Source organism: Phalaenopsis equestris, unplaced genomic scaffold (genome assembly GCF_001263595.1).
Source record: "Phalaenopsis equestris unplaced genomic scaffold, ASM126359v1 Scaffold000135, whole genome shotgun sequence".
Taxonomy (NCBI): domain Eukaryota; kingdom Viridiplantae; phylum Streptophyta; class Magnoliopsida; order Asparagales; family Orchidaceae; genus Phalaenopsis; species Phalaenopsis equestris.
Genome location: NW_018164577.1, coordinates 211,536 through 231,420, shown reverse-complemented (window position 1 = coordinate 231,420; position 19,885 = coordinate 211,536). Strand labels below are relative to the sequence as shown.

Sequence of the window (19,885 nt, the reverse complement as noted above, 5' to 3'; positions counted from 1 at the left end):
CTTTAGCTCTCTCTTGAAGTCATTGAAAGTGGACACGGAGCACAAATCTTTCTCTTCATCTCTTTTTCTTCTTCTCCACCAAAGCATAGCGATGCCCGAGAGATAAAGAGAGGTAAATTATATTTTTGCATCTTCATCGGCAATCCCCATCGCTCCAAAGTATTTGCTCTAGTCCCCATAGGAAGTTGTCTACTTCCTTCGCGTTGCGAACCCCTCCACCAAAACTCATAGGTTTTGTTACTTCAATCCTTTTGGTTTTGTAAGTGGGATGGTTTGTGGATGTCGCTAATGCCCTCTTGCACAGCGAAATGTCTCCACACATCTCCAAGCTAGCACGCATATCACCCATCTCCTCCTCATAGGCTCTTCGCACCACTTGGAGTTTCCCCAACAAATCCTCCTACAACCTAGCCATATGGCCCATTAAGGTCCTCAAGTTGGAGCATCATACCTCTGATCATTGAATGGATGGTGGCGTCCTCCTCCTCAAGTCCATCAACCCTTTGGCAAAGATCCTCTACTTGGCCCTCCATGTCATTCATTGTCTTCTCCATCCGAGCAAGGCATGAATCAAAGTCATGCATGATCTCCTTGGACTTCCCATGTGGCTTGGGTGCTCTTTGCCCACATTAGTGGCTTCTGACTCCATCACGTGCTCTTTGATGCTTTTTGATATTCCTTCGAACCAAGGCTCTGATACCAACTGTTACGGACTAACTTTGCTCTAGTCACCCGTGTGGTTTTAACGCTCTCCTTTAGCACAAAATCAGTCTAATTCTCACAACGCTTGGACTTGTGAGCACCAAGCACTCTAAAGAAGAATGGTAAAGAGAAAGGAACACTTCACACTTGAATACTTGGAAGCTTTGATTGAATGTTGAGGTGATTACAAATGAGGTGAGGGACCTCTATTTATAGTCCCCCTCTAATCCATAAGAATATTCTAGAATTCCCTACTTTCAAGTTTATTCCATACAATTTTTACATAAATACATAATATTAGATCCTTCTAGATTCTTCTTGAACTCTCCATGCTCCATCCATGAATTCTTCATGGAGTATTGTCTTCCTTTAATCTCTGAAATTGGGTAGAAATTTCTAGAGTTGTGTGGAACTCTCTTCTACCTTCTTGGCTCTAGAAGGTTCTTGCCATGCAAGCCTCTTCTAGAATTTTCAGTCCCATGCTTGTCTTGTCTTTTCCTTGAAGAAGATGGCAGGGCATGACACTATACTCACAAAAGCACTCAAGAGTTAACGAAAGCTGGACAATAACATAGAATGTAGAAGTTGTATTATTATTATTATTATTATTTCTATCATAAATTCCTCGAGAAGTTCTTTTAAAGTAGCCAAAAATGCAGGTAATCATTATTTGAGACTCGTTACCTGAATTGAAGGCCAAAAGTTTGAAGAAATTATTGTGGCATCAACAAGATCCAGAGATAAGGCTTTTTCTTGCTCAGAACCTAGGAACGAATGAAAAACAATAAAAGAAAATAGATAAAGGGACATTCACAAAACATACCACACAATTCTTATGTATTTACATATCTAATACCTAAACTTTCATATTTATATACATAACACTCTAATCTTTATTATCACATAAAAATTACTACTAACTTTTTAAAACCTTTTGATCCACATGCGCATGCACACGACACCAAAGTGTTCTAAACGTAACATCAAACTTTTGGTGTTAGATATGTAAATACAAAGAAATTTTGTGGTATGTATGTAAATTTCCAAAAAACAAAGCAATAAATAATTAGCAGTTACACTAATAAGAAAGCTTATACCATTCACAGCAAGCTGAGATTTGGATGCCTTGATATTAGCATTCATCCGCTTGGAACTGATGAGATCATTAACCATTACTTCACACTTCTGCATATTGCTCTCTCCGAAGTGTATCTGATCAGATGGTACATGTAAAGTCAGCTTAAGAGTAAAATACTAAAACAAGGAATTTCAGGTACTACAAATTTCACATTATGCCTTCACTTTCCTGTTGTACAGATGTACATGTTCCTTTCCTCGATCAATATATTAAAATAGTCATCTGACTACTTATATTGGTATTTTAGTCCCAGGCTATAAATGTGTCAAATTAGTCCCCATACTCTTTTAATATGAGTTTGGGACTAAATTGAAACTTTTGTAGACTCTAGGACTAAAATAGCCCCTGACAAAGAGTCCGGATCATTTTCACATTTCCTCATTAAACAAAAAAGGAACCAACCTTAAGGAGTTCTAGAGTTCGTATCTCTGAGTCAATGTCATAATCAGATTTGTTAAGAAGCTTTTCAGCTAACATAATACGGTATTCATTAACTAGCTGATCTTTTGAACCAATTATGCTGACAAGCATTTCAAGTATGTCAATCTTCCCCCTTTGCCTGCAGCCTCTCAGTGGATCTGCCTCTAATGGATCAGGTTCCCAACTGAAAAACAACACCAAGCATCTAAAGTTGTTAGTGTCAACAACAAAAATGCAGAAAATAGCAAATTTGATAAAGACTACCGGTAGAATTTATTTCAAGGGTCAGTTATATAAACGGCACACAATTCTTATGTCTCACACCTAAACTTTTACACACATTGCATTCAAATCCTTAATAACACATAAAAAATATCACTATTACCACTTTTTAAAAGTCAAAAACACCTTTTCATAAATAGGTTCAGAAAACAAAAGTGCTAAATATATATATAGATATAGATATGTACATGTATGTATGTAAGTATATATATATATATATATATATATATATATCTGTGTGTGTGTGTGTGTGTAAAAATGTAAATATGAAAGTTAAGGTGTGAGACATGTAAATACAAAAGAATTGTGTGCTGGGTATGTAAACTTTCCTTTTTTTAAAACAATTAAAAAGAAAAAAAATACCATTCAGCATTAATCCATGCTTGCTTGTCATCAACATTAATATCTTCATCAGTATCAGCAGTCTCTTGGTTTTCGGCCTCTTTATTTAATTCTTCAAGGAGGCTATCACCAGTATTGCCTGTTCCACTCGGGTTTACCCCACTTCCATCAGTAAGCATTGTAACAATACATTTAATTGTGTCCTTTCTTCCCCTCAAATAGTCCCTAATTGGCTCTCCTACTGCTTCCAAAAATACACCGGTTGGATCTATTGTTCGGAGGGCTTTAATGGTTGAAACATATTGATGCAGTATGTCATTAGTTGAAGCACCAGCTGTAAGCAATCGATATCGCAATGAAGAAATAAATGAATCAACAAGTTTTGAATGTTGTCCAGTATGCTCCAAGCATTGTTTTAGATCTTCAATGGCTGGAGAGCTGCATGAACTCCGATAGAGCAAAAATTCAGTCTGTGGACTTCATCTATAGATGGTTAAAAGGAGCTCAACTTGAAAAGTAGGAGGAAAAAAAACACTAAATTATAAAACAAAAGCTCCAGCTCAACTTCCATGTTGTAACAAAGCATAACTTAACCCACTAACCAACATCGTATGGATTTATGCTGAATTTTACTAGCATTATTAGTAGTCATCATATGATCAAAGAATTTTTCAATCAAAATAAAGTACATTGAAGGTTTATGAATAAGATTGTATCTTGTTGTATTGTCTAAGATGCACATTGGAGCGTGCAATTTAGTATCTATAGATGACATCTATGAAAGTTTTATGCATCTTATACAGCACAAAAAATGATATGACGAGAAGCTTTAGAAAATAGAAGGTCTAGGAATAATAAAACATGAAAAGGAAAAAATAACATGATATGTCATATAGTGAATGTTATATTGCCAAGTATGCTACATTGCTACAAGAGCAAGTAATATCAAGCTGTGATAGGATTAAGGAATGCAGATCCTTTATATAAAAGAACGAGAAAAATGATACAATGACTTTTAAAGTAAAAAAGCAGGAGACTAAAAAAGCGTGTCTTACAAGTAACATGCAATCAGAGAGAGAAAAAAGCATAGAAAGAAGATGAAGTGCTACTTCAATAAAGGGCGGAGGATACCAGCCTTTGATGTAGTATAAAAATAGAGAGTTCCTTCACTATTTTTTTAGATATTATAGAAGCAAAAAATTAGCCCTATTCTTTCATCCAATAGTTTTGTAATAAATACTGCTAACAAGGACACAATATTATTTTGAAAACTGGGAAAAATAAATGAAAATAAAAAAGCAAACTAGAGAAAGAAACAAAACAATAGAACCCCACATGGCATAATAGCATAAGCCAAAGAAAGATTAAAATGAGCTGCTAGGTAACCGAAATAAGCTTGTTGTTGCATCAACCTCCTATGTCTTCTAAAGAACTCGATCTCGAGTCCAGGTCAATAGTGATAGTTGTATTGAATGCAAAGCGTTAAAAAATACATCTAAAATTGAAAGTCTTGGAGATCTTCAAATGGTCGGAAATGTCTATAATACATAAATGAGCACCAAGCTACTTCTTTACTAGGAATGAACCTATTTTCTAAATTGAAGCTTTGGGACATAATAGTGAGATACAAGTGTTTGTGAGGCGTGAGAAGATGTTGATCAACTGTCGTTTCTAGTTAACCTTGGTTTTTCAGGTTTTTGCCAACTTCTTGATAGAGTTATTTCACATGCACAGCTAGTTAGTCAACATTCTTGTATGTGAAATTTTTAGTCGACTCAATCCAAAAATCTACAAAGTTATGTACCTTAGTGTAGACATAAAAGAAGGGTTATTGTCCACCAGAATATAAACCATGTATTACGAACTCTCACATAAACATCTCTAGAATGCATATTGGTTTTCTTGTAGCAAAAGTCCCGTTGCATGAAAATCATTGATACTATTGTGTTGAAGGAATTTCCCCATATGTCATTGAAATCTACATCATCAACAAACATATCCTTAAAGAATCAAATCTCACAAGCACAGGTCTGCAAAATAGTAAGGAGGGTGGCCCTCCCACTCAAAGCTTCAATCACTCAACTAAAACGACTCACAGTGTTTGAAGAGAAAAGTGAATTTTTGAAGAAAGCAAGTCCACTGGGGATGCATACAAGAAAGGAACTTTTCACAAATTCATGTATCTAAGAGATTAGTGTTTGTTATGCAAAATAAATTCATTTTGTTTGAGATAACATTCCCAGTGTAGTGAAGCTCTTATAATAGAATCCAAGTCTTGAAAATAAGTAGTACACTTTTCTCTTATTTTGAATTCTTTTACTAAAAACTCATCAGGATGTCTGTTTTTTTCCGAAATCAAGGCAATTTGCATAAGCATCAACTTCAAAAACAGTTTATGGCGCTCTAATTAAATTAGCTTTTCTAAAAGCGGTTGATAATATGTGTTGCAAAAGAATTGCAAAGCCATGACAAAAAATAACATGACCATGTAAACTTTGTGTCGTCTAAATGGCAGTGAGCATGGACCAATCCTAGATTTTGCAAACCTTCATTTACTCCATATGGATGCCTCAAAAATTAATAATAAAAATAAAAAAATACCTATTGGTGCGGAAGATGTATTTCTTTAGGTTAAGAAACAATTTGCTATAATATTCTAAACGCCCCAAGATCTGCCTTGAATTTTTTAGATTTTATTCCTTAGTCATGGTATAGAAAAGAATGTTGCAAAACCATGCCACAACAAACTGGGCAACGAAAGATTTCATCATCCAGCTCATCAAATGCATAAAGTATTCGGCATATTACACGAACCAGAGGCATCAAATGCCACTCAAGAAAGTCTCTTCTTTTAAAAGTTCTCTTCCATTCATTTTCCAACCAAAATAATTGGAAGTTGATATTTTATTATAATTTTATCTATAGCTCAGATGTCCACAAATATGCATCAACTGTCATTTTATGGTGGGCATAACAAAAGAATTAAGACTCACTAGAAATGATTTTTAGTTGATAAATCATCAAAAATAGCTTGTAAGGCTTCGTGCATCTGAACAATCATGCACTAGTGCGGTATGCGAGGTAAGCTCAAGCCCAACATTAAGGGTGTGTTTGGGGCAGCTTATCATATGCGGTGGCATTTTGAAAACGACGTCTTAGTGTCTGGATCGAGCGTTCAGGCAATGGTTGTAAAAACGGCATTTAGATTTTACATTAAACGCAGACCGCGAGTCGAACCCCGCGGTCTGAGTTTCAGAAAAAAATTTTGACACTTCGCTCCCTCTCGCCCGTTTCTCTCGACCGTTTCTTGTTGTGAAAAAAACGACGGCAATAAAGCTAAAAACAGATCTAGAAAAATTACACCAGAAAAGGCGACACAAGATTTATGTGGTTTGGCAAATTGCCTACGTCCACGGAGCTGCAGAAGATTTTATTAGTTTTTAGGATTACACCGTCGACCACGTCGACTTACAAGAAAGAATCCTCTCTCTCTCTCCTCACCTTCTCTCTCTCTCTAAACTGAGAGGCACACCAGAAAGACAACTTTAAAGCTTCCTTGTGATTCTTTTATTTCAGTCTCACGACAAAATGTAATCCAAGGAGAGAAAGCTGTTTGGAGAGTAATACACTTCCCTGTAATCATGAGCCCCTTTTAAAGCTTCCCAGTATCCAGCTTACTTTGGTAACCCTTAATTTCTTGATTTCATAGGGAAAACATGAAATCATGCTTTAATGACCCATATAAAGCCCATTAAGGCAAGCTATCAAATTCATTGCCTTTTTATCTATAGCAACAGGAGTGGCGGGAGATTAATTTGGTAAAGCTTAATTAATTAATTAAATTTTCTTTAATTCTTCCCAATAGAAGGCAACTGCTTTAAATAAAAACAGGGAAGTATCAAGCTATAGCATGGAACAAAAATAAATAAGGAAATAAACTTAAATAATTTTCATAAGTGTCGAGGTCGCCAATTCAAGGAAGTGGACCAAGTCTCCACCTTCCTTAACAATTCTCCCACTTGGAGACTAGGACACTGACTGCATTATTTGCTGGCTGCATCAACCTTATCCTCAAACGTGATATACTTCACCTCTGCAACTCAAAACCTCTGTCTTCAAGCTAGAAGACGAACTGAAGTCGAGCACAACTTCAGTTTCTCAAGAGTAACAACTTTAGTTGACATATCACCGTCAACACAGCCTTGTACCTCCAAGCTCTTTCTTGGGTTACTCATGATTCTACTTATAACTCTCACTACATGGGCAATATTCAGCCTCAACTGCAGACCTTTTTCAACAAGTCCAGTCTTGAACCTTTTACTGTTGTCAAGCGCAGTCTTCACCCGGTACACCCACTTGTTATGCAATGTCTTCTTCCCTGGTGAAAGTTCTGTCAGCTCCCACTTGCTCGAACTTTCATCTTGCAAGATTTCTTCATAGCTTTGTGGTTCTCCACTATCTGTCCATACAGGATCCAGTTTTACTGCCTTTGGCGCTCTGCCACTTTTTAAGAAACTGACTTTCTTTTGTTTCTCCATAATGCTCCTCTGGCTCATGTGTTCACGTTTGAGTAAACCTGTAGTCATATATAGTGTGTCAGTTTTCTTACCCCGAGCCAGTACTAATGCTCATTTAGTCACCTTCCAGGTATTATCTAAGAACACTATTGAATGACCACCCTCATTGAGCTGCCCAACAGAAATGAGGTTTTTCTTCAATTCAAGAACGTGCCTGACTTTTTGCAAAGTCCATTTACTCTTATTAGCGAGTGCAATATCAACGTCTCCTATCCCCACCACATCTAGAGCTTTTCCATCAGCCAGATATACCTTCCCAAAATTACCTGCAACATAGTTCCGCATTAACTTCCGGTAGGAAGATGTATGGAAGGAAACACCTGAATCTAGAATCCAGTCATCAACAGAACTTTGAACTGTCAATAATAGCGCATCATGTATCTCTTCATTTACAATATTAACGTCATCATTCTCCTTCTTGAGATTCATGCAGTTCCTTTTTATGTGGTCAGTCTTGTCACAATTCCAGCAGATTGTCTGCTGACCAGACTTTGATTTTGATCTTCTTCTGTTTGAGTTCATGTCCCGTGATTTCTCTCTAGAATCAACAATCAGTGCCGAACTCGAACCCGAGGTCTCGCCAGAATCTTTCCTGCGCAACTCCTCAGCCAAAATCAAATCACGTATATCATCATATTTCAGTTTAGATTTACCTGCAGAACTGCTAACTGCTATTCTCATGGCTTCCCAGCTATTTGGCAATGAAGCCAATAATATCAGCGCACGAATCTCGTCATCAAAATCAATTTCAACAGATGACAATTGATTAGTGATATTATTGAACTCATTCAGGAGTTGAGCAACAGAAACACCTTCCGCCATTTCAGGTTAAATAAATTTTCATCAGGTGCACCTTATTATTCCCTGATGGCTTTTCATACATGCCTGATAAAGCTGCCATGAGATTTACAGTAGTTCTCTCCTTGATGACATTATGAGCAACGGATCTTGACAGGGTTAATCAAACAACCCCCAGAACCTGTCGATTCAACAGATTTCATTCCGCCTCGTCCATCTTTTCCGACTTCTTTCCCAGCGACGGCAGATGAAGTTTATTCTCGTAGAGGTAGTCCTCTATCTGCATCCTCCAGTAGCTAAAATCTGTGACTTTGAACTTCTCGATCCCCGATGCCATCACTTCGTCTCCACCCATCGTTTTCTTTCAGCCTCGAACCAAGACTCTGATATCAGTTGTTGTGGAAAAAACGACGGCAATAAAGCGAAAAACAGATCTAGAAAAATTACACCAAAAAAGGCGACACAAGATTTACGTGGTTCGGCAAATTGCCTACGTCCACGGAGCTACAGAGGATTTTATTAGTTTTTAGGATTACATCGTCGACCACGTCGACTTACAAGAAAGAATTCTCTCTCTCTCTCTCCTCACCTTCTCTCTCTCTAAACTGAGAGACACACCAAGAAGAAGAAAGACAACTTTAAAGAAGAGTTTCCTTGTGATTCTTTTATTTCAGTCTCACGACAAAGTATAATCCAATGAGAGAAAGTTGTTTGGAGAGTAATACACTTCCCTGTAATCGTGAGCCCCTTTTAAAGCTTCCCAGTATCCAACTTACTTTGGTAACCCTTAATTTCGTGATTCCATAGAGAAAACATGGAATCATGCTTTAATGACCCATATAAAGTCCATTAAGGCAAGCTATCAAATTCATTGCCTTTTTCTCTATAGCAACAGGAGGGGCGGGAGATTAATTTGATAAAGCTTAATTAATTAATAAAGTTTTCCTTAATTCTTCATGTCAATAAAAGGCAACTGTTTTAAATAAAAACAGGGAAGCATCAAGCTATAGCAGGGAACAAAAATACATAAGGAAATAAACTTAAATAATTTCCATAAGTGCCGAGGTCGCCAATTCAAGGAAGTGGACCGAGTCTCCACCTTCCTTAACATTTCTCTCGACCCTCAGCTGAGGTTCTTGATGTCGATCTCCTTCAGCTCCCCATCTGTAGCGCCGCCAATATCTGCAGCGCCGCCCATCTCCAATCTGATTCCTCGTCGTCTCTCTAACTCGAAGATATTGAGAAGATTGCTCCTCTCCGCTTCGTACTCTCCGCTTCTCCATAACACAGACGCACCTCTCCCCGCTTCCCCATTTTCCTCTCCTTTCTGCAGAACGAGGGAGAGGAAAAACGATGGAGTAGGAAAATTAAAAAATAATAATAAAAGGGAAGCTTTGCATACCTACCACCAAATACCTATGTATTTACATTTCTAACACCTAAGCTCTACTTTTATATATGTGTCATCTTAAAAATATTTAATATCACATAAAAGATACAACTATTTTAGCTTTTATAAATTGGAATACACTTGTGATATTTTTAATATACTATGAAATAGCCATACTAGAAGGAAAGCGGGAGTGGCATTTATTGAAATTAACATAACAGATAATATGTTTAGAAGGCTTGAATATGCATAACTTAGGAAAGAAGATGAACCAAAAAAATAAGTAGATAGAACTAAGATGGATTGATTAAGGAGGAAAAAAAGGTTAGAACAAAAGTAACATGACAACAACTTACGCAAAATAAAACTAGACCCATATGTAGCACTCGATAGAAATGAATGATAAAAGAGAATTCAAAAATTCTTCATTGATCCCAAGCATTTGGAATAAAGCTTATGATGATGTTAACGATTAGTTGTCACAAGTCAAGTGACAGAATTTAGTGAAGAGCCGTGTGATTAACTAAATAGACTATTTCAAAAAAAAATTAATTTACATGCATCAAGAGAATTTATTTGGATCTATACATTGGAAAAAATCAACAAGGATATGCCTATATAGATTACTAAGTTCATCCCTCTAAGAAGTCAAAAGTCAATAAGATGAGTGTAACATGAAAATACGAAGCCGCAGAAAGATCAATTATCCATGTAAAACATCAAATAAGGAACTGAAAAGAGCCAGCCATTGTATACATAACATAAAAATAGGGAAACAACATGATTCAAAGATGTATAGTATATGTAAAAATCTTAATATAATTCAAAACCTTTTGTTTATAAAAGTAAGAAAGAAAAGTCTGCTCACAACCTGTCAGGGTAATCCACAATAATTTCAAAAAGTTTTCCAATTCTCAAATCCTGTAGCTTTTCATAAGCAAAATACTCCAAGCGTAGCTGCCACCTGACAAGCCCTTCAGAGGGAGCATCAATCCCAGGATATGAAGGGGGACGAGAAGCCAAAGGTGATATCAGACCAGATGAAACATCATTGTCATATGAGTCTCCTAAATAGCATAAAAGAGCATGCAAGAACTGGAGCGGAACAACCTGAAGGAAGCATACAAAAAAGATTAAACAAAGTAAAAAATAAAAGTTTACAAAATATATGGTAAACATTAAAACTATGCTAATCATAAGCAATATGCTTATGAAAATGGCTTAATAACTATTGAAGACAGACTGCAATAGCTCAAGGATAGCATGGATTGGAAACTTGAATCACCAAGAGGACCAAAATTTAGATCGATTGATGAGGGAGCTTATTGTGTTACGCGGTACTGTAGCTGCTACAACACCGTGGAAATATATATCGCGGAAGACATGCCGAAATAATCCCGCTTTCCTTTCTTATGTTTTATTTCCTACTATCTTTAATTCCATTGTAGTATTTTCCTATATATTTGTTGTATTAAAATTTTGATGTCAATTTTTCGTATGTTTTATTTAGGACAGCCGTCGGCGTCCGTTCTTCGCCCTTTGAGGGTTGTATCCGAGGGATTGGGTGATGTTCCGGTTGTATCTATCCCCTTAGGTGGTGATTATCTTCCCGATTCCCTTCCATATCCTCCCCGCATCGCTTCTGGCCGCCCTCCATTACTGTAGCCTCCCACGAACAGCCGTTTGCTGCCTGTTTCCCTGCAGTTTTCCCATCTTCTAGCCGCTGCCATCCGTGTTTCGGCTTGCTGCCGACATCCCAGACAGCGACAGGTTTCTGTCCTTACCCGTTCCAGCACCCTCAGCTGTCCCTACCACTTGCTCTTATCATTACCCTGCTGTGTCAGCCATGCCTACCAGATTTCAACCCTCACATTTGCCCCAAAACCCCTCTACCTTGATGCTGCCACCCCCAAACAGCAAACTGCTGCTGTTTGACCTGCCGTTCCTTGCTGTCCACCAGCCTACCTTGCTGCTGCCACCCAAACAGCAAGGTGTTGCCGCTTGTCTTCCCGTCCTCTTGCTGTCTCCGCTCTTTCCTGTGTGTTGCCGCCCAGGACAGCCATCGACCATTGTTTTGTCATCATTTCCCCAAAGTCTAGGCCCTCATCTACCTAGCCACCTCTACCTTGTCGTCACCTTTCCAAAGACTGTTGATCACCACGAAGACCCCAAGGCTCCATTATAGCTTAATTATTTGTGTCGTGTCTGTTGCTATTTCAAATTTTCGAGTCTTGTTGTTGCATTGTTCCTTTCCAGTGTGTTGATCGTAACCGCCTATTTGTTTTCGGTAATAATATATCTTTTTCCTATTGTGATTTGTGCAAACTCCAGTATCACCGACGCTTGTCATGCCAAGAAAAATTTGGAAGATTTACAAACATACCACTAAATTCTTATATATTTACATATTTAACACCTAAACATCAATTTTCACATATATATACTACCTTACCTATGCATTAAAAGGCCTAATTCATTTTTTTAAAGTTAAAATGATCATATTTTTTATGTAATATGAATGATTTGGGTGTTAATAAATGTAAAAAATAAAGTTTAGGTGTTAGATATATAAATGCATATGAATTGGGTGGTACATAAATGACCCAAAAAATATATTTCAGTTCGACTTATCAATGCCTCCTACCATTAAAGTTCAAACTAATTTCCTGTTACAAGCCTGCGAAATAAGGGTATAGTAATCTTCCATTGAATTCATTGTAACTTCAAAAACAAATAATAAATAATGAAATTTCATGCATAAAAAATCCTATGAATAACGGAAATACAACTATAATTAAGAATTAAAGACCCTACAAATTTACGTACAAATTTAGAAGAGGTGGCATTGATTATCAAAGCTTCAAAAGTTTTTAATTATACAGATTCACATAAATTTAAATCTAATTTGCTGAGAATTTTCATTTCCTTTGGTTATATGAACAAAAGACCTAAAAGGGGCCAATTTCCATTTCCATCCATTGGCATTAGAAAATGTGAGTGAACTACATAAATTGGTATCACATTTCATGTTTACTTCAATTTATTTTGGTCCACAATTTTTAGCTCATTTATTACCGGGTTTGATTGGGTTGATGGCCAATGAGAAACAGAAATTGGCTAAATTGAATCATTTAAATAATAATAGATATTGCCAAAACTGCATTACCGACATTAAATATCTAATTAATTTCAATAATTAAGTTTAAAAGAAGGAATGCATTTGCATAAACACTTAAACCATGAATAACTCTTTATTATTAGTCCCAAACAACATATCTCTTCCAAGGAATGCTTGTTGACCTCTAAAATATTTATTATTTAAAAAAAAAGAATAAGACAAAAAATAACAAAATAAAAAAAGAAGCATATATCATTGTTCTTGTTCCGCTTGTTTACAGTTCGAATACAAAAAGTGAGTTCTTATTCGGCTCGTTTGCTTAGCAAGCCGAACAAGTTGTTCAGGAGCAAAGAGTCGTTTTGACAACCCTAATCACGCAATCGTACGATGTTAGAGGTTGGGAAGATTTAAATATTATTATTTATATTAAAACACCATTTAAATATAATTTAATATATTTTTATTCTATTTTTTAATTAATAATTTTAATTGATTATAAATCTTTATAGCCTTGTAGTCAATTAATTTTTTTAAAAATATTACTCATCAATTATATATATATATATTGATCAGTAGTATATTTATTGATATACTAAAAAGTGACGTGTTTAGCTCGTTTATATAGCGAAGGCCAAAAAAGTATTCGTGTTCGGCTCGTTAACTTAGTGGACGAATCGAACATGAGTTTCTTAACGAGCCGAACACGAGTTGTTCGCAAACAACAAGCCATTTTGACATCCCTAATCCCTAAGCAGGCCTCCCGTCTCCAAATTATTATTAAGTACCTTATGATGTGTATAATTTAGAAAAAAAAATCTTATTGTCCTATTTATTTTATTGTTGTTGTTCGCTGTCATCATGGATAGTGATTGTCAACTTTGTCTCAGCTTCATTCGGAAAGGTACAACATATTGGGATAATAAGGTAACTTTCAAAATATCCATTCGAGGAAGCATGAATACCCGTTTGTAGGACATTAAGTACCATTTGGGGAAAAAATGCAGACTCATTTGGAAAAACTTTTAAAATTGAGATTTTAAAACACCTGATTGTGGGAAAGCAAGTACCTGTCCATGAGAATTGAGTACTATTCGGGAAAAGTAAAGTACCAATCAGAAAATACTGGTTTGTGATCTAATATTTTGCGTAGGTACATTGAAGACATATTGCGTTTTTTAATATCGCAGGTTAAATTTACTTTTTTGCTCCCCGACAGCAGTGTCTCACGGTACTAAGCAACGCATCTTGTAAGATAGTTGGGAAGGCTGACATTCTCCCGTGCCCCCTAACACAGGTTGATGTCGGGAGGCTACCAAAATTTTTTGTAATATTAAAACTATAAATAATATAAAAATATGGATTGTTTGGACTTTAAAAATTACATAAAACTAAAAGAAAATGCATGTTACAAAATGCAAAGTAATATTTAAGCTGTAATTGAAGTCATTTCAAGAAGATAAATTAAATGCACTTGAGACTTGCATAAGAGTCAAGAAAAATTGAATGCGTCAATTAATATAATTGGACTTCTGTTTGGCTTCAAATTCGATCATATTTGAAGAAGATTAAATAAAAAACATATAATCATGTAAATGAATCTTTATGTGATCTATTTGAAAACAAAAATTGGGGCAAAGCTTGATTGGATCGAAGCTTGAGAGAGTTGACAAATTGAATTAAATTTTGAATATCATAAATTTGGATTAAATTTAAGACACAAATATTATTTTTAAATGTTTAAATGAAGAATTAATATGTCAAATCTCTCCACCAAATTTCAATGTGTCTGCTTGCGAACAGAATGCGACCTTTTTAAGCTCCAAATATATTTATGTAAACGCAAGAACATTTTTTAGAATATTTCAAATTTTGAATAATTTCAAGGCACCTAAATTTCAAAAATACTTTCTGAATGCGTTCAAATTCTAAAATAGAAATTTACAAGGGCAAATCACATAGTCCGATTCTCCTACATATAAGGATAGAAGCCGACGGGACTTATACTCTAAAAAACTTAAACTAATAAAACTAAATATTCCGGTTCAAATATGAAAAGCTTTAAAATATTCAAATCCCCGATGGGTCCTGTTGATCTAAGATTTCAACAGGAAGGGTTAATCTTTAAAAACAAGATTTTCAAAATAACCAACTAATAAGTAAAATTCAATCAATTAAAAGCTAAAAGCAAAATTTATCTGCCTTCCACAAAGTTTGTCGAGAGTCACAAATTGTTGATTGATTTCAACTCACAAAGAGTGAATGTTATATCAAAGGTATCAATATATTCACGATCAAAATAATTACGTGTCAGTAAAGATATGGCCCGTGTGGTTCTGCTGTCAAATGGCACCGCAAAATAGCGGATACGACCAGAGTTCTCTGACCGGGTGGTTGCCGCCAAATGACATCATTATATTACGGTCATGGTCGCAGCCCGTATGTTCTCTAATGGTTTTCTACCGTTTAAGTTGTGAATCACAACAGTATAACTGATTGGCATAAAACCTTCTACAAGGTCGACTTAAATTAGTCCCCTAGACAAACATTCATCCCAGATCTACAAGGATCTCTTGAACGAAGCAACCCGTAGTTGCTAACAAGAATCATTCTATCAGGTTGGGTCGACTATCTCCTCTAACTATGTAGATCAGGGACCACGAAGGCCCGATATGACGAAACCATGGGATATTGATTGGATTTCATCTTCATTCCCTCACCATTCGCTTTAAGCTTTAAGTGATGAATTCTACAACTTCAATCCTAAGTATGTTGTTATTATATGTTGAATATTCAATTCTTAGTGACTAGCTTTAATCAAAGTGCTCTCCCGTTACCGGGAGAGGCAAGTAACCATAGGAGCTTACGCCTATGGGAAACCTTCAATCACATATCATAAAGCTCTTACTAAATGAGGGTGAAATCTTTGGGTAGTATGACCTTCTGCAAATTAGACTCTCCAAAACTCTCTCAAAGAAACAAAAATAAAAACTAAATGTAGAAAGTTATTTAGGGGGAAGGAGCGGTCATGAATTTTGGGAGCCCACACCAATCAATCAAAAATCTCATCAAATTGGTACACCATGTTGTTAGATTAAACCATAAATATTTCACTAGTATCAATACAGAATTCAGACCTCTTTTGAGCAAAAGAAATACATTAAAAGCCAAAAATTAGGTAAACTTGTGGCAATGTGTTGGAAAATTACACGATGAACACTAAGCCAAACAAAATATAAATTGCGTAATTACAATAAAAAATGATGAAGATTGTATTTGTTGTGTCCCATTAAAACTGCAGTGAAGCGATAAAGAGCAAACAAAGACTATGATTTTTTAATGGCACACGATAATAAGCATACTTTGCAAAACACTGCTTAATAAATTGACAGCCATAACAATATGCGTATGGTTGACAGTTCCCAAAATATAGAAATTGCATGCACATTTCTTGTGTAATTCACTTTTTAATTCTTGCGCTCTTATAATTGAAAGTTACACAAACGCGAAACTGGATATAATCACTCAAATCTTTTCACTTAAAAAAAGTCTCTTAACTTTGTGCATCACAATATCAAGCGAAATTTAAAATTTGTGTATTTCTTGTGAAAATAAGTACCAAGCTTTGGCAAAATAAAATAAAATTTTGGAGTGATGAAACTATACGTTATCTAGGAAAAAGATAACAATGATAATAATCTTCTTTAACTAACGATAATGAATATAGTAAGATTACCATTACATTAACCAATGGAGCAGAAGAACACTAAATAATGAACTATTTTATGTCTCTTCAAAGATAAATGATAGGCAAGCAAACAGGCCTCAGGCCTCAGATAATCACCAACCATAAAACTAGAGCTAACATAAAAGACTTTTGTATTATCAACTGTTGCTCCACTATGCAGAGCTCATCAGCAAACCTATTGTGGATAAAAAAAACTAGGAAGATTTACAAGCATACCATACCACTCAAATCTTATGTATTTACACATCTACACCTAAACTTCAATTTTTCACCTTACCTATGCATGAGAAGGTGTATTTCACTTTTAAAACGTTTAAATAGTGGTATTTTTATGTGATATCAAAGATTTGGGTGCTATGAATGTAAAAAATCAAAGTTTAGGTGTTAGATATGTAAATACATAAGAACTGGGATGTATGTGAATGCACCAAAAAAACTAATATAATCACATTACTTCTTCAGTGACAACTGCTTAAATTGAGAATCATATAAAAGCATACCTGTATCCATTCCTTAATAGACTGCAAAACAGGGGTCCGATAATCATCAACCGCTAAGTTTTGAACTTTGGCCTGTTTCAGGGAGCAAAACGCACTTATAAGCTCTCAGGCTTTGTTCTGGTCAGTGTCAGCTGATATGCACATGAATGTCTATATGAACGTGAGAGAGGTTAAGGTACAAGAAAAAAATATTGGAAGATTTGCATACACTTAATTCTTATGTATCTACATATCTAACATCTAAACTTCAATTTTTACATACAGACCACCTAGCCTTGCAAGGGAAGGTGTATTTCACTATTTAAAAGTTAAAATGGTGCTATTCTTTATGTGATATGAAAGATTGAGGCGGTATGAATGTAAATATTAAAGGTTAGCTGTTAGATATGTAAATACATAACAATTGTGTGCTATGTATGTAAATGCCCCCCAGAAGATAATAGATGATGCACTATAAACACTAACCTTCAAAAGCTGAATGATAGAAGAAGCATAGGCATCTTCTGTCAAAGCTGTAAAACCAAGATTTCTAAGATCAAGAACAACTTTTCCAATGCTTTTGACCAAAGAATAATTCTTAGATACCGCAGATTCAGAATGGTTCCCGTCAATGTTCATTTCATCTGGTGCATCATACTTAACATTTCCATCATTCTTCAAAGATCCCATTCCATCTTCATAACTGATGTTAATTATGGTATTTAGCTCCTCCAATTTATGCTTAAAATACAGGCGGAGTACCTCTAGAGAAAAGAAACATATCAAATTTACGGATGTCAGATAAATATCATGAATAAGGGTGTAAATGAGTTGAGTCAAGCTTGAGCCACCCACGGCTTGAGCTCGAACTTGACTAATTAATTGAGTTCAAACTTGAACTTGAGCTTAATTCTCTGAGTTCGAGCCAGCCCACGAACCGGCTTCTTTATTATGAAAGAAAGAAAAAAATATTAATTCAAGCTAATGTTATAATAAAATGACAAATAAAATGAGCAATTAAAAGATACATAAAAAAATCATTTTATATAAAAGATAATATATAAATTTTAAGAATTTTTAATAATTTAAAAATAAAGTCTTGAATTTTAATATATTTTTAGTATATATTATATTAGTATTATTTTAACGAGCCTGCTCATGAGATAACGAGTCAAATCGGAGCATGCTTGAGCTTGGCATGTTAGCTCAACATGCTCAACTCACGAACCACTTATCAAGACAAGCCCGAGCTGGCTCAGAAGTCAGCTAGTCTCACTTACACCCCTAAATTCATGAATAACACCTACATCATGAAAAAGGAAGAGAAAAGAGGGTTTAGTGCATCCCCGAACGAAAAAAAATTAGATAAATTCCGACATAAATTGCGAGTTGTATTGATAGTGGTAAAGTTTGTGCGCATAACATAGCAAAGCATCATAAATGCACATTTATGAACATCAAATCAAGCAAGAAACAAAGGCAAGTAAATCAACTTTCTCAACAGAAGGTTAGATTACTAGAGATAAAATTTATTCCAATTAAAAATTTGAAAATGAACTAGACTTAAGCGACATTAAATAGAAGCTGACAGTGATCCCATGGAACTAGCCAAGCTGAGCCTTGGTAAGGTATTGCAAACAGTAGCTAAAGAATTAAGAGTCTCCAATGTCCAATTAAAAAGCATGTCGACCACTTGGCATAAAAATTTATACATCAAACCATCAAAGTTGCAGAACCATATCATTATCTTGATTTGTAAATTTGATGATGCAAAGTTGAATGTATTTGGTAGATATGGAGGTCCAACAACATGATCAATTTTCAAAATTAATGATTAAAGAAATATGCATATTTTTTAGAACAATTGTTGAAAAAATGGGTGGTTTAATGCAAGCAGAGGCTTGTCTTATTGGAATCTGGGCGATTAATCAAGCTGTGGTTACTCTTTTTTGTGCTTCATCTATAGAAACCAATAATTATATACTGTGGAAGCAAATCTAGATAGTAATTATATGGTTGGAAACAAATCTGAATATTAGCGTGTTGTTGCTCGCTGTCAAATTCCTTAAAAAAGCTAGAAGCAAATTTTAACAGTAAAGTGTGGATTTTTACAGTCGATCTCCTAAAATTGTGTCTCGGGATGGAACAGTATTACTTACAAACCAAAAGGGTACTTACAACAGCTAGCGGTCCCTCTTAGGCAGCCATTAGTGAAATTTTTATTGTTATTCCTTGTTAACTCGACCAAATATTTGATTTAAAATATGATATCATTTATTATGTTACGTCATGTTTTGCGAGAATTATGTGTATTTGCTTTCATTCTTATGTCATGGGGTTGTTTCGTTGCAAGTATCATGAGTGTAGAGTGAACCAAATTAAAGATTTTTAAAATTTAGTTACTTGGTTGGAAGAAAAATGGAAATATAAATTAATTTTTTGAGGGATTCGTCCTTTCTCACTTTACTTTCGCCACATTCAGATTTCACCCAAATATTGTGAATTTGATATGCTTACTTTGTGAGAACTTCACATCATCATGACACCTCAAGCCAGCATGACCTTGCCGGCCTTCAACACTCTCATGAAAGCAAGACCATCAAGTCAACAAAACTTTACCGACTACCTTATCAGCACCAAGGCAACCTCACCGACCACTAGTGATGTGAATGTTCCCACGCCCATCCCAACTGCACGCGGAAGGGCTGAACTGGCCTTTGGTTCCATTTTTTGGCCCCCAGCCGATTCAATTTAGGGGTCGTTTGGGACAGCTTATAAGTGCGGGCGGCGTTTTGAAAACGCTGCATCACTGTTTAGTACCCACTTTATGGAAAGATTATTGAAAAATGCGATTTCTAAATTGTAAAAGACGCGGACCGCGGGCTGACCCCCGC

At 35.6% G+C, this 19,885-nt stretch overlaps 1 protein-coding gene across 2 annotated transcripts in view; it reads right to left on the bottom strand.

The window, feature by feature from the left end:
* Positions 1–19,885, bottom strand: part of LOC110021566 (anaphase-promoting complex subunit 2) — a 64,561-nt gene that overhangs the window by 20,874 nt on the left and 23,802 nt on the right. For both annotated transcript variants that reach the window (XM_020720104.1, XM_020720105.1), the window contains exons 4-10: positions 17,478–17,755; positions 17,013–17,084; positions 10,521–10,759; positions 2,906–3,322; positions 2,243–2,444; positions 1,800–1,914; positions 1,387–1,466 (exon numbers count right to left, since the gene is read on the bottom strand). In XM_020720104.1, the coding sequence (XP_020575763.1) occupies positions 1,387–1,466; positions 1,800–1,914; positions 2,243–2,444; positions 2,906–3,322; positions 10,521–10,759; positions 17,013–17,084; positions 17,478–17,755 (1,403 nt within the window). The remainder of the gene's footprint in view (positions 1–1,386; positions 1,467–1,799; positions 1,915–2,242; positions 2,445–2,905; positions 3,323–10,520; positions 10,760–17,012; positions 17,085–17,477; positions 17,756–19,885) is intronic.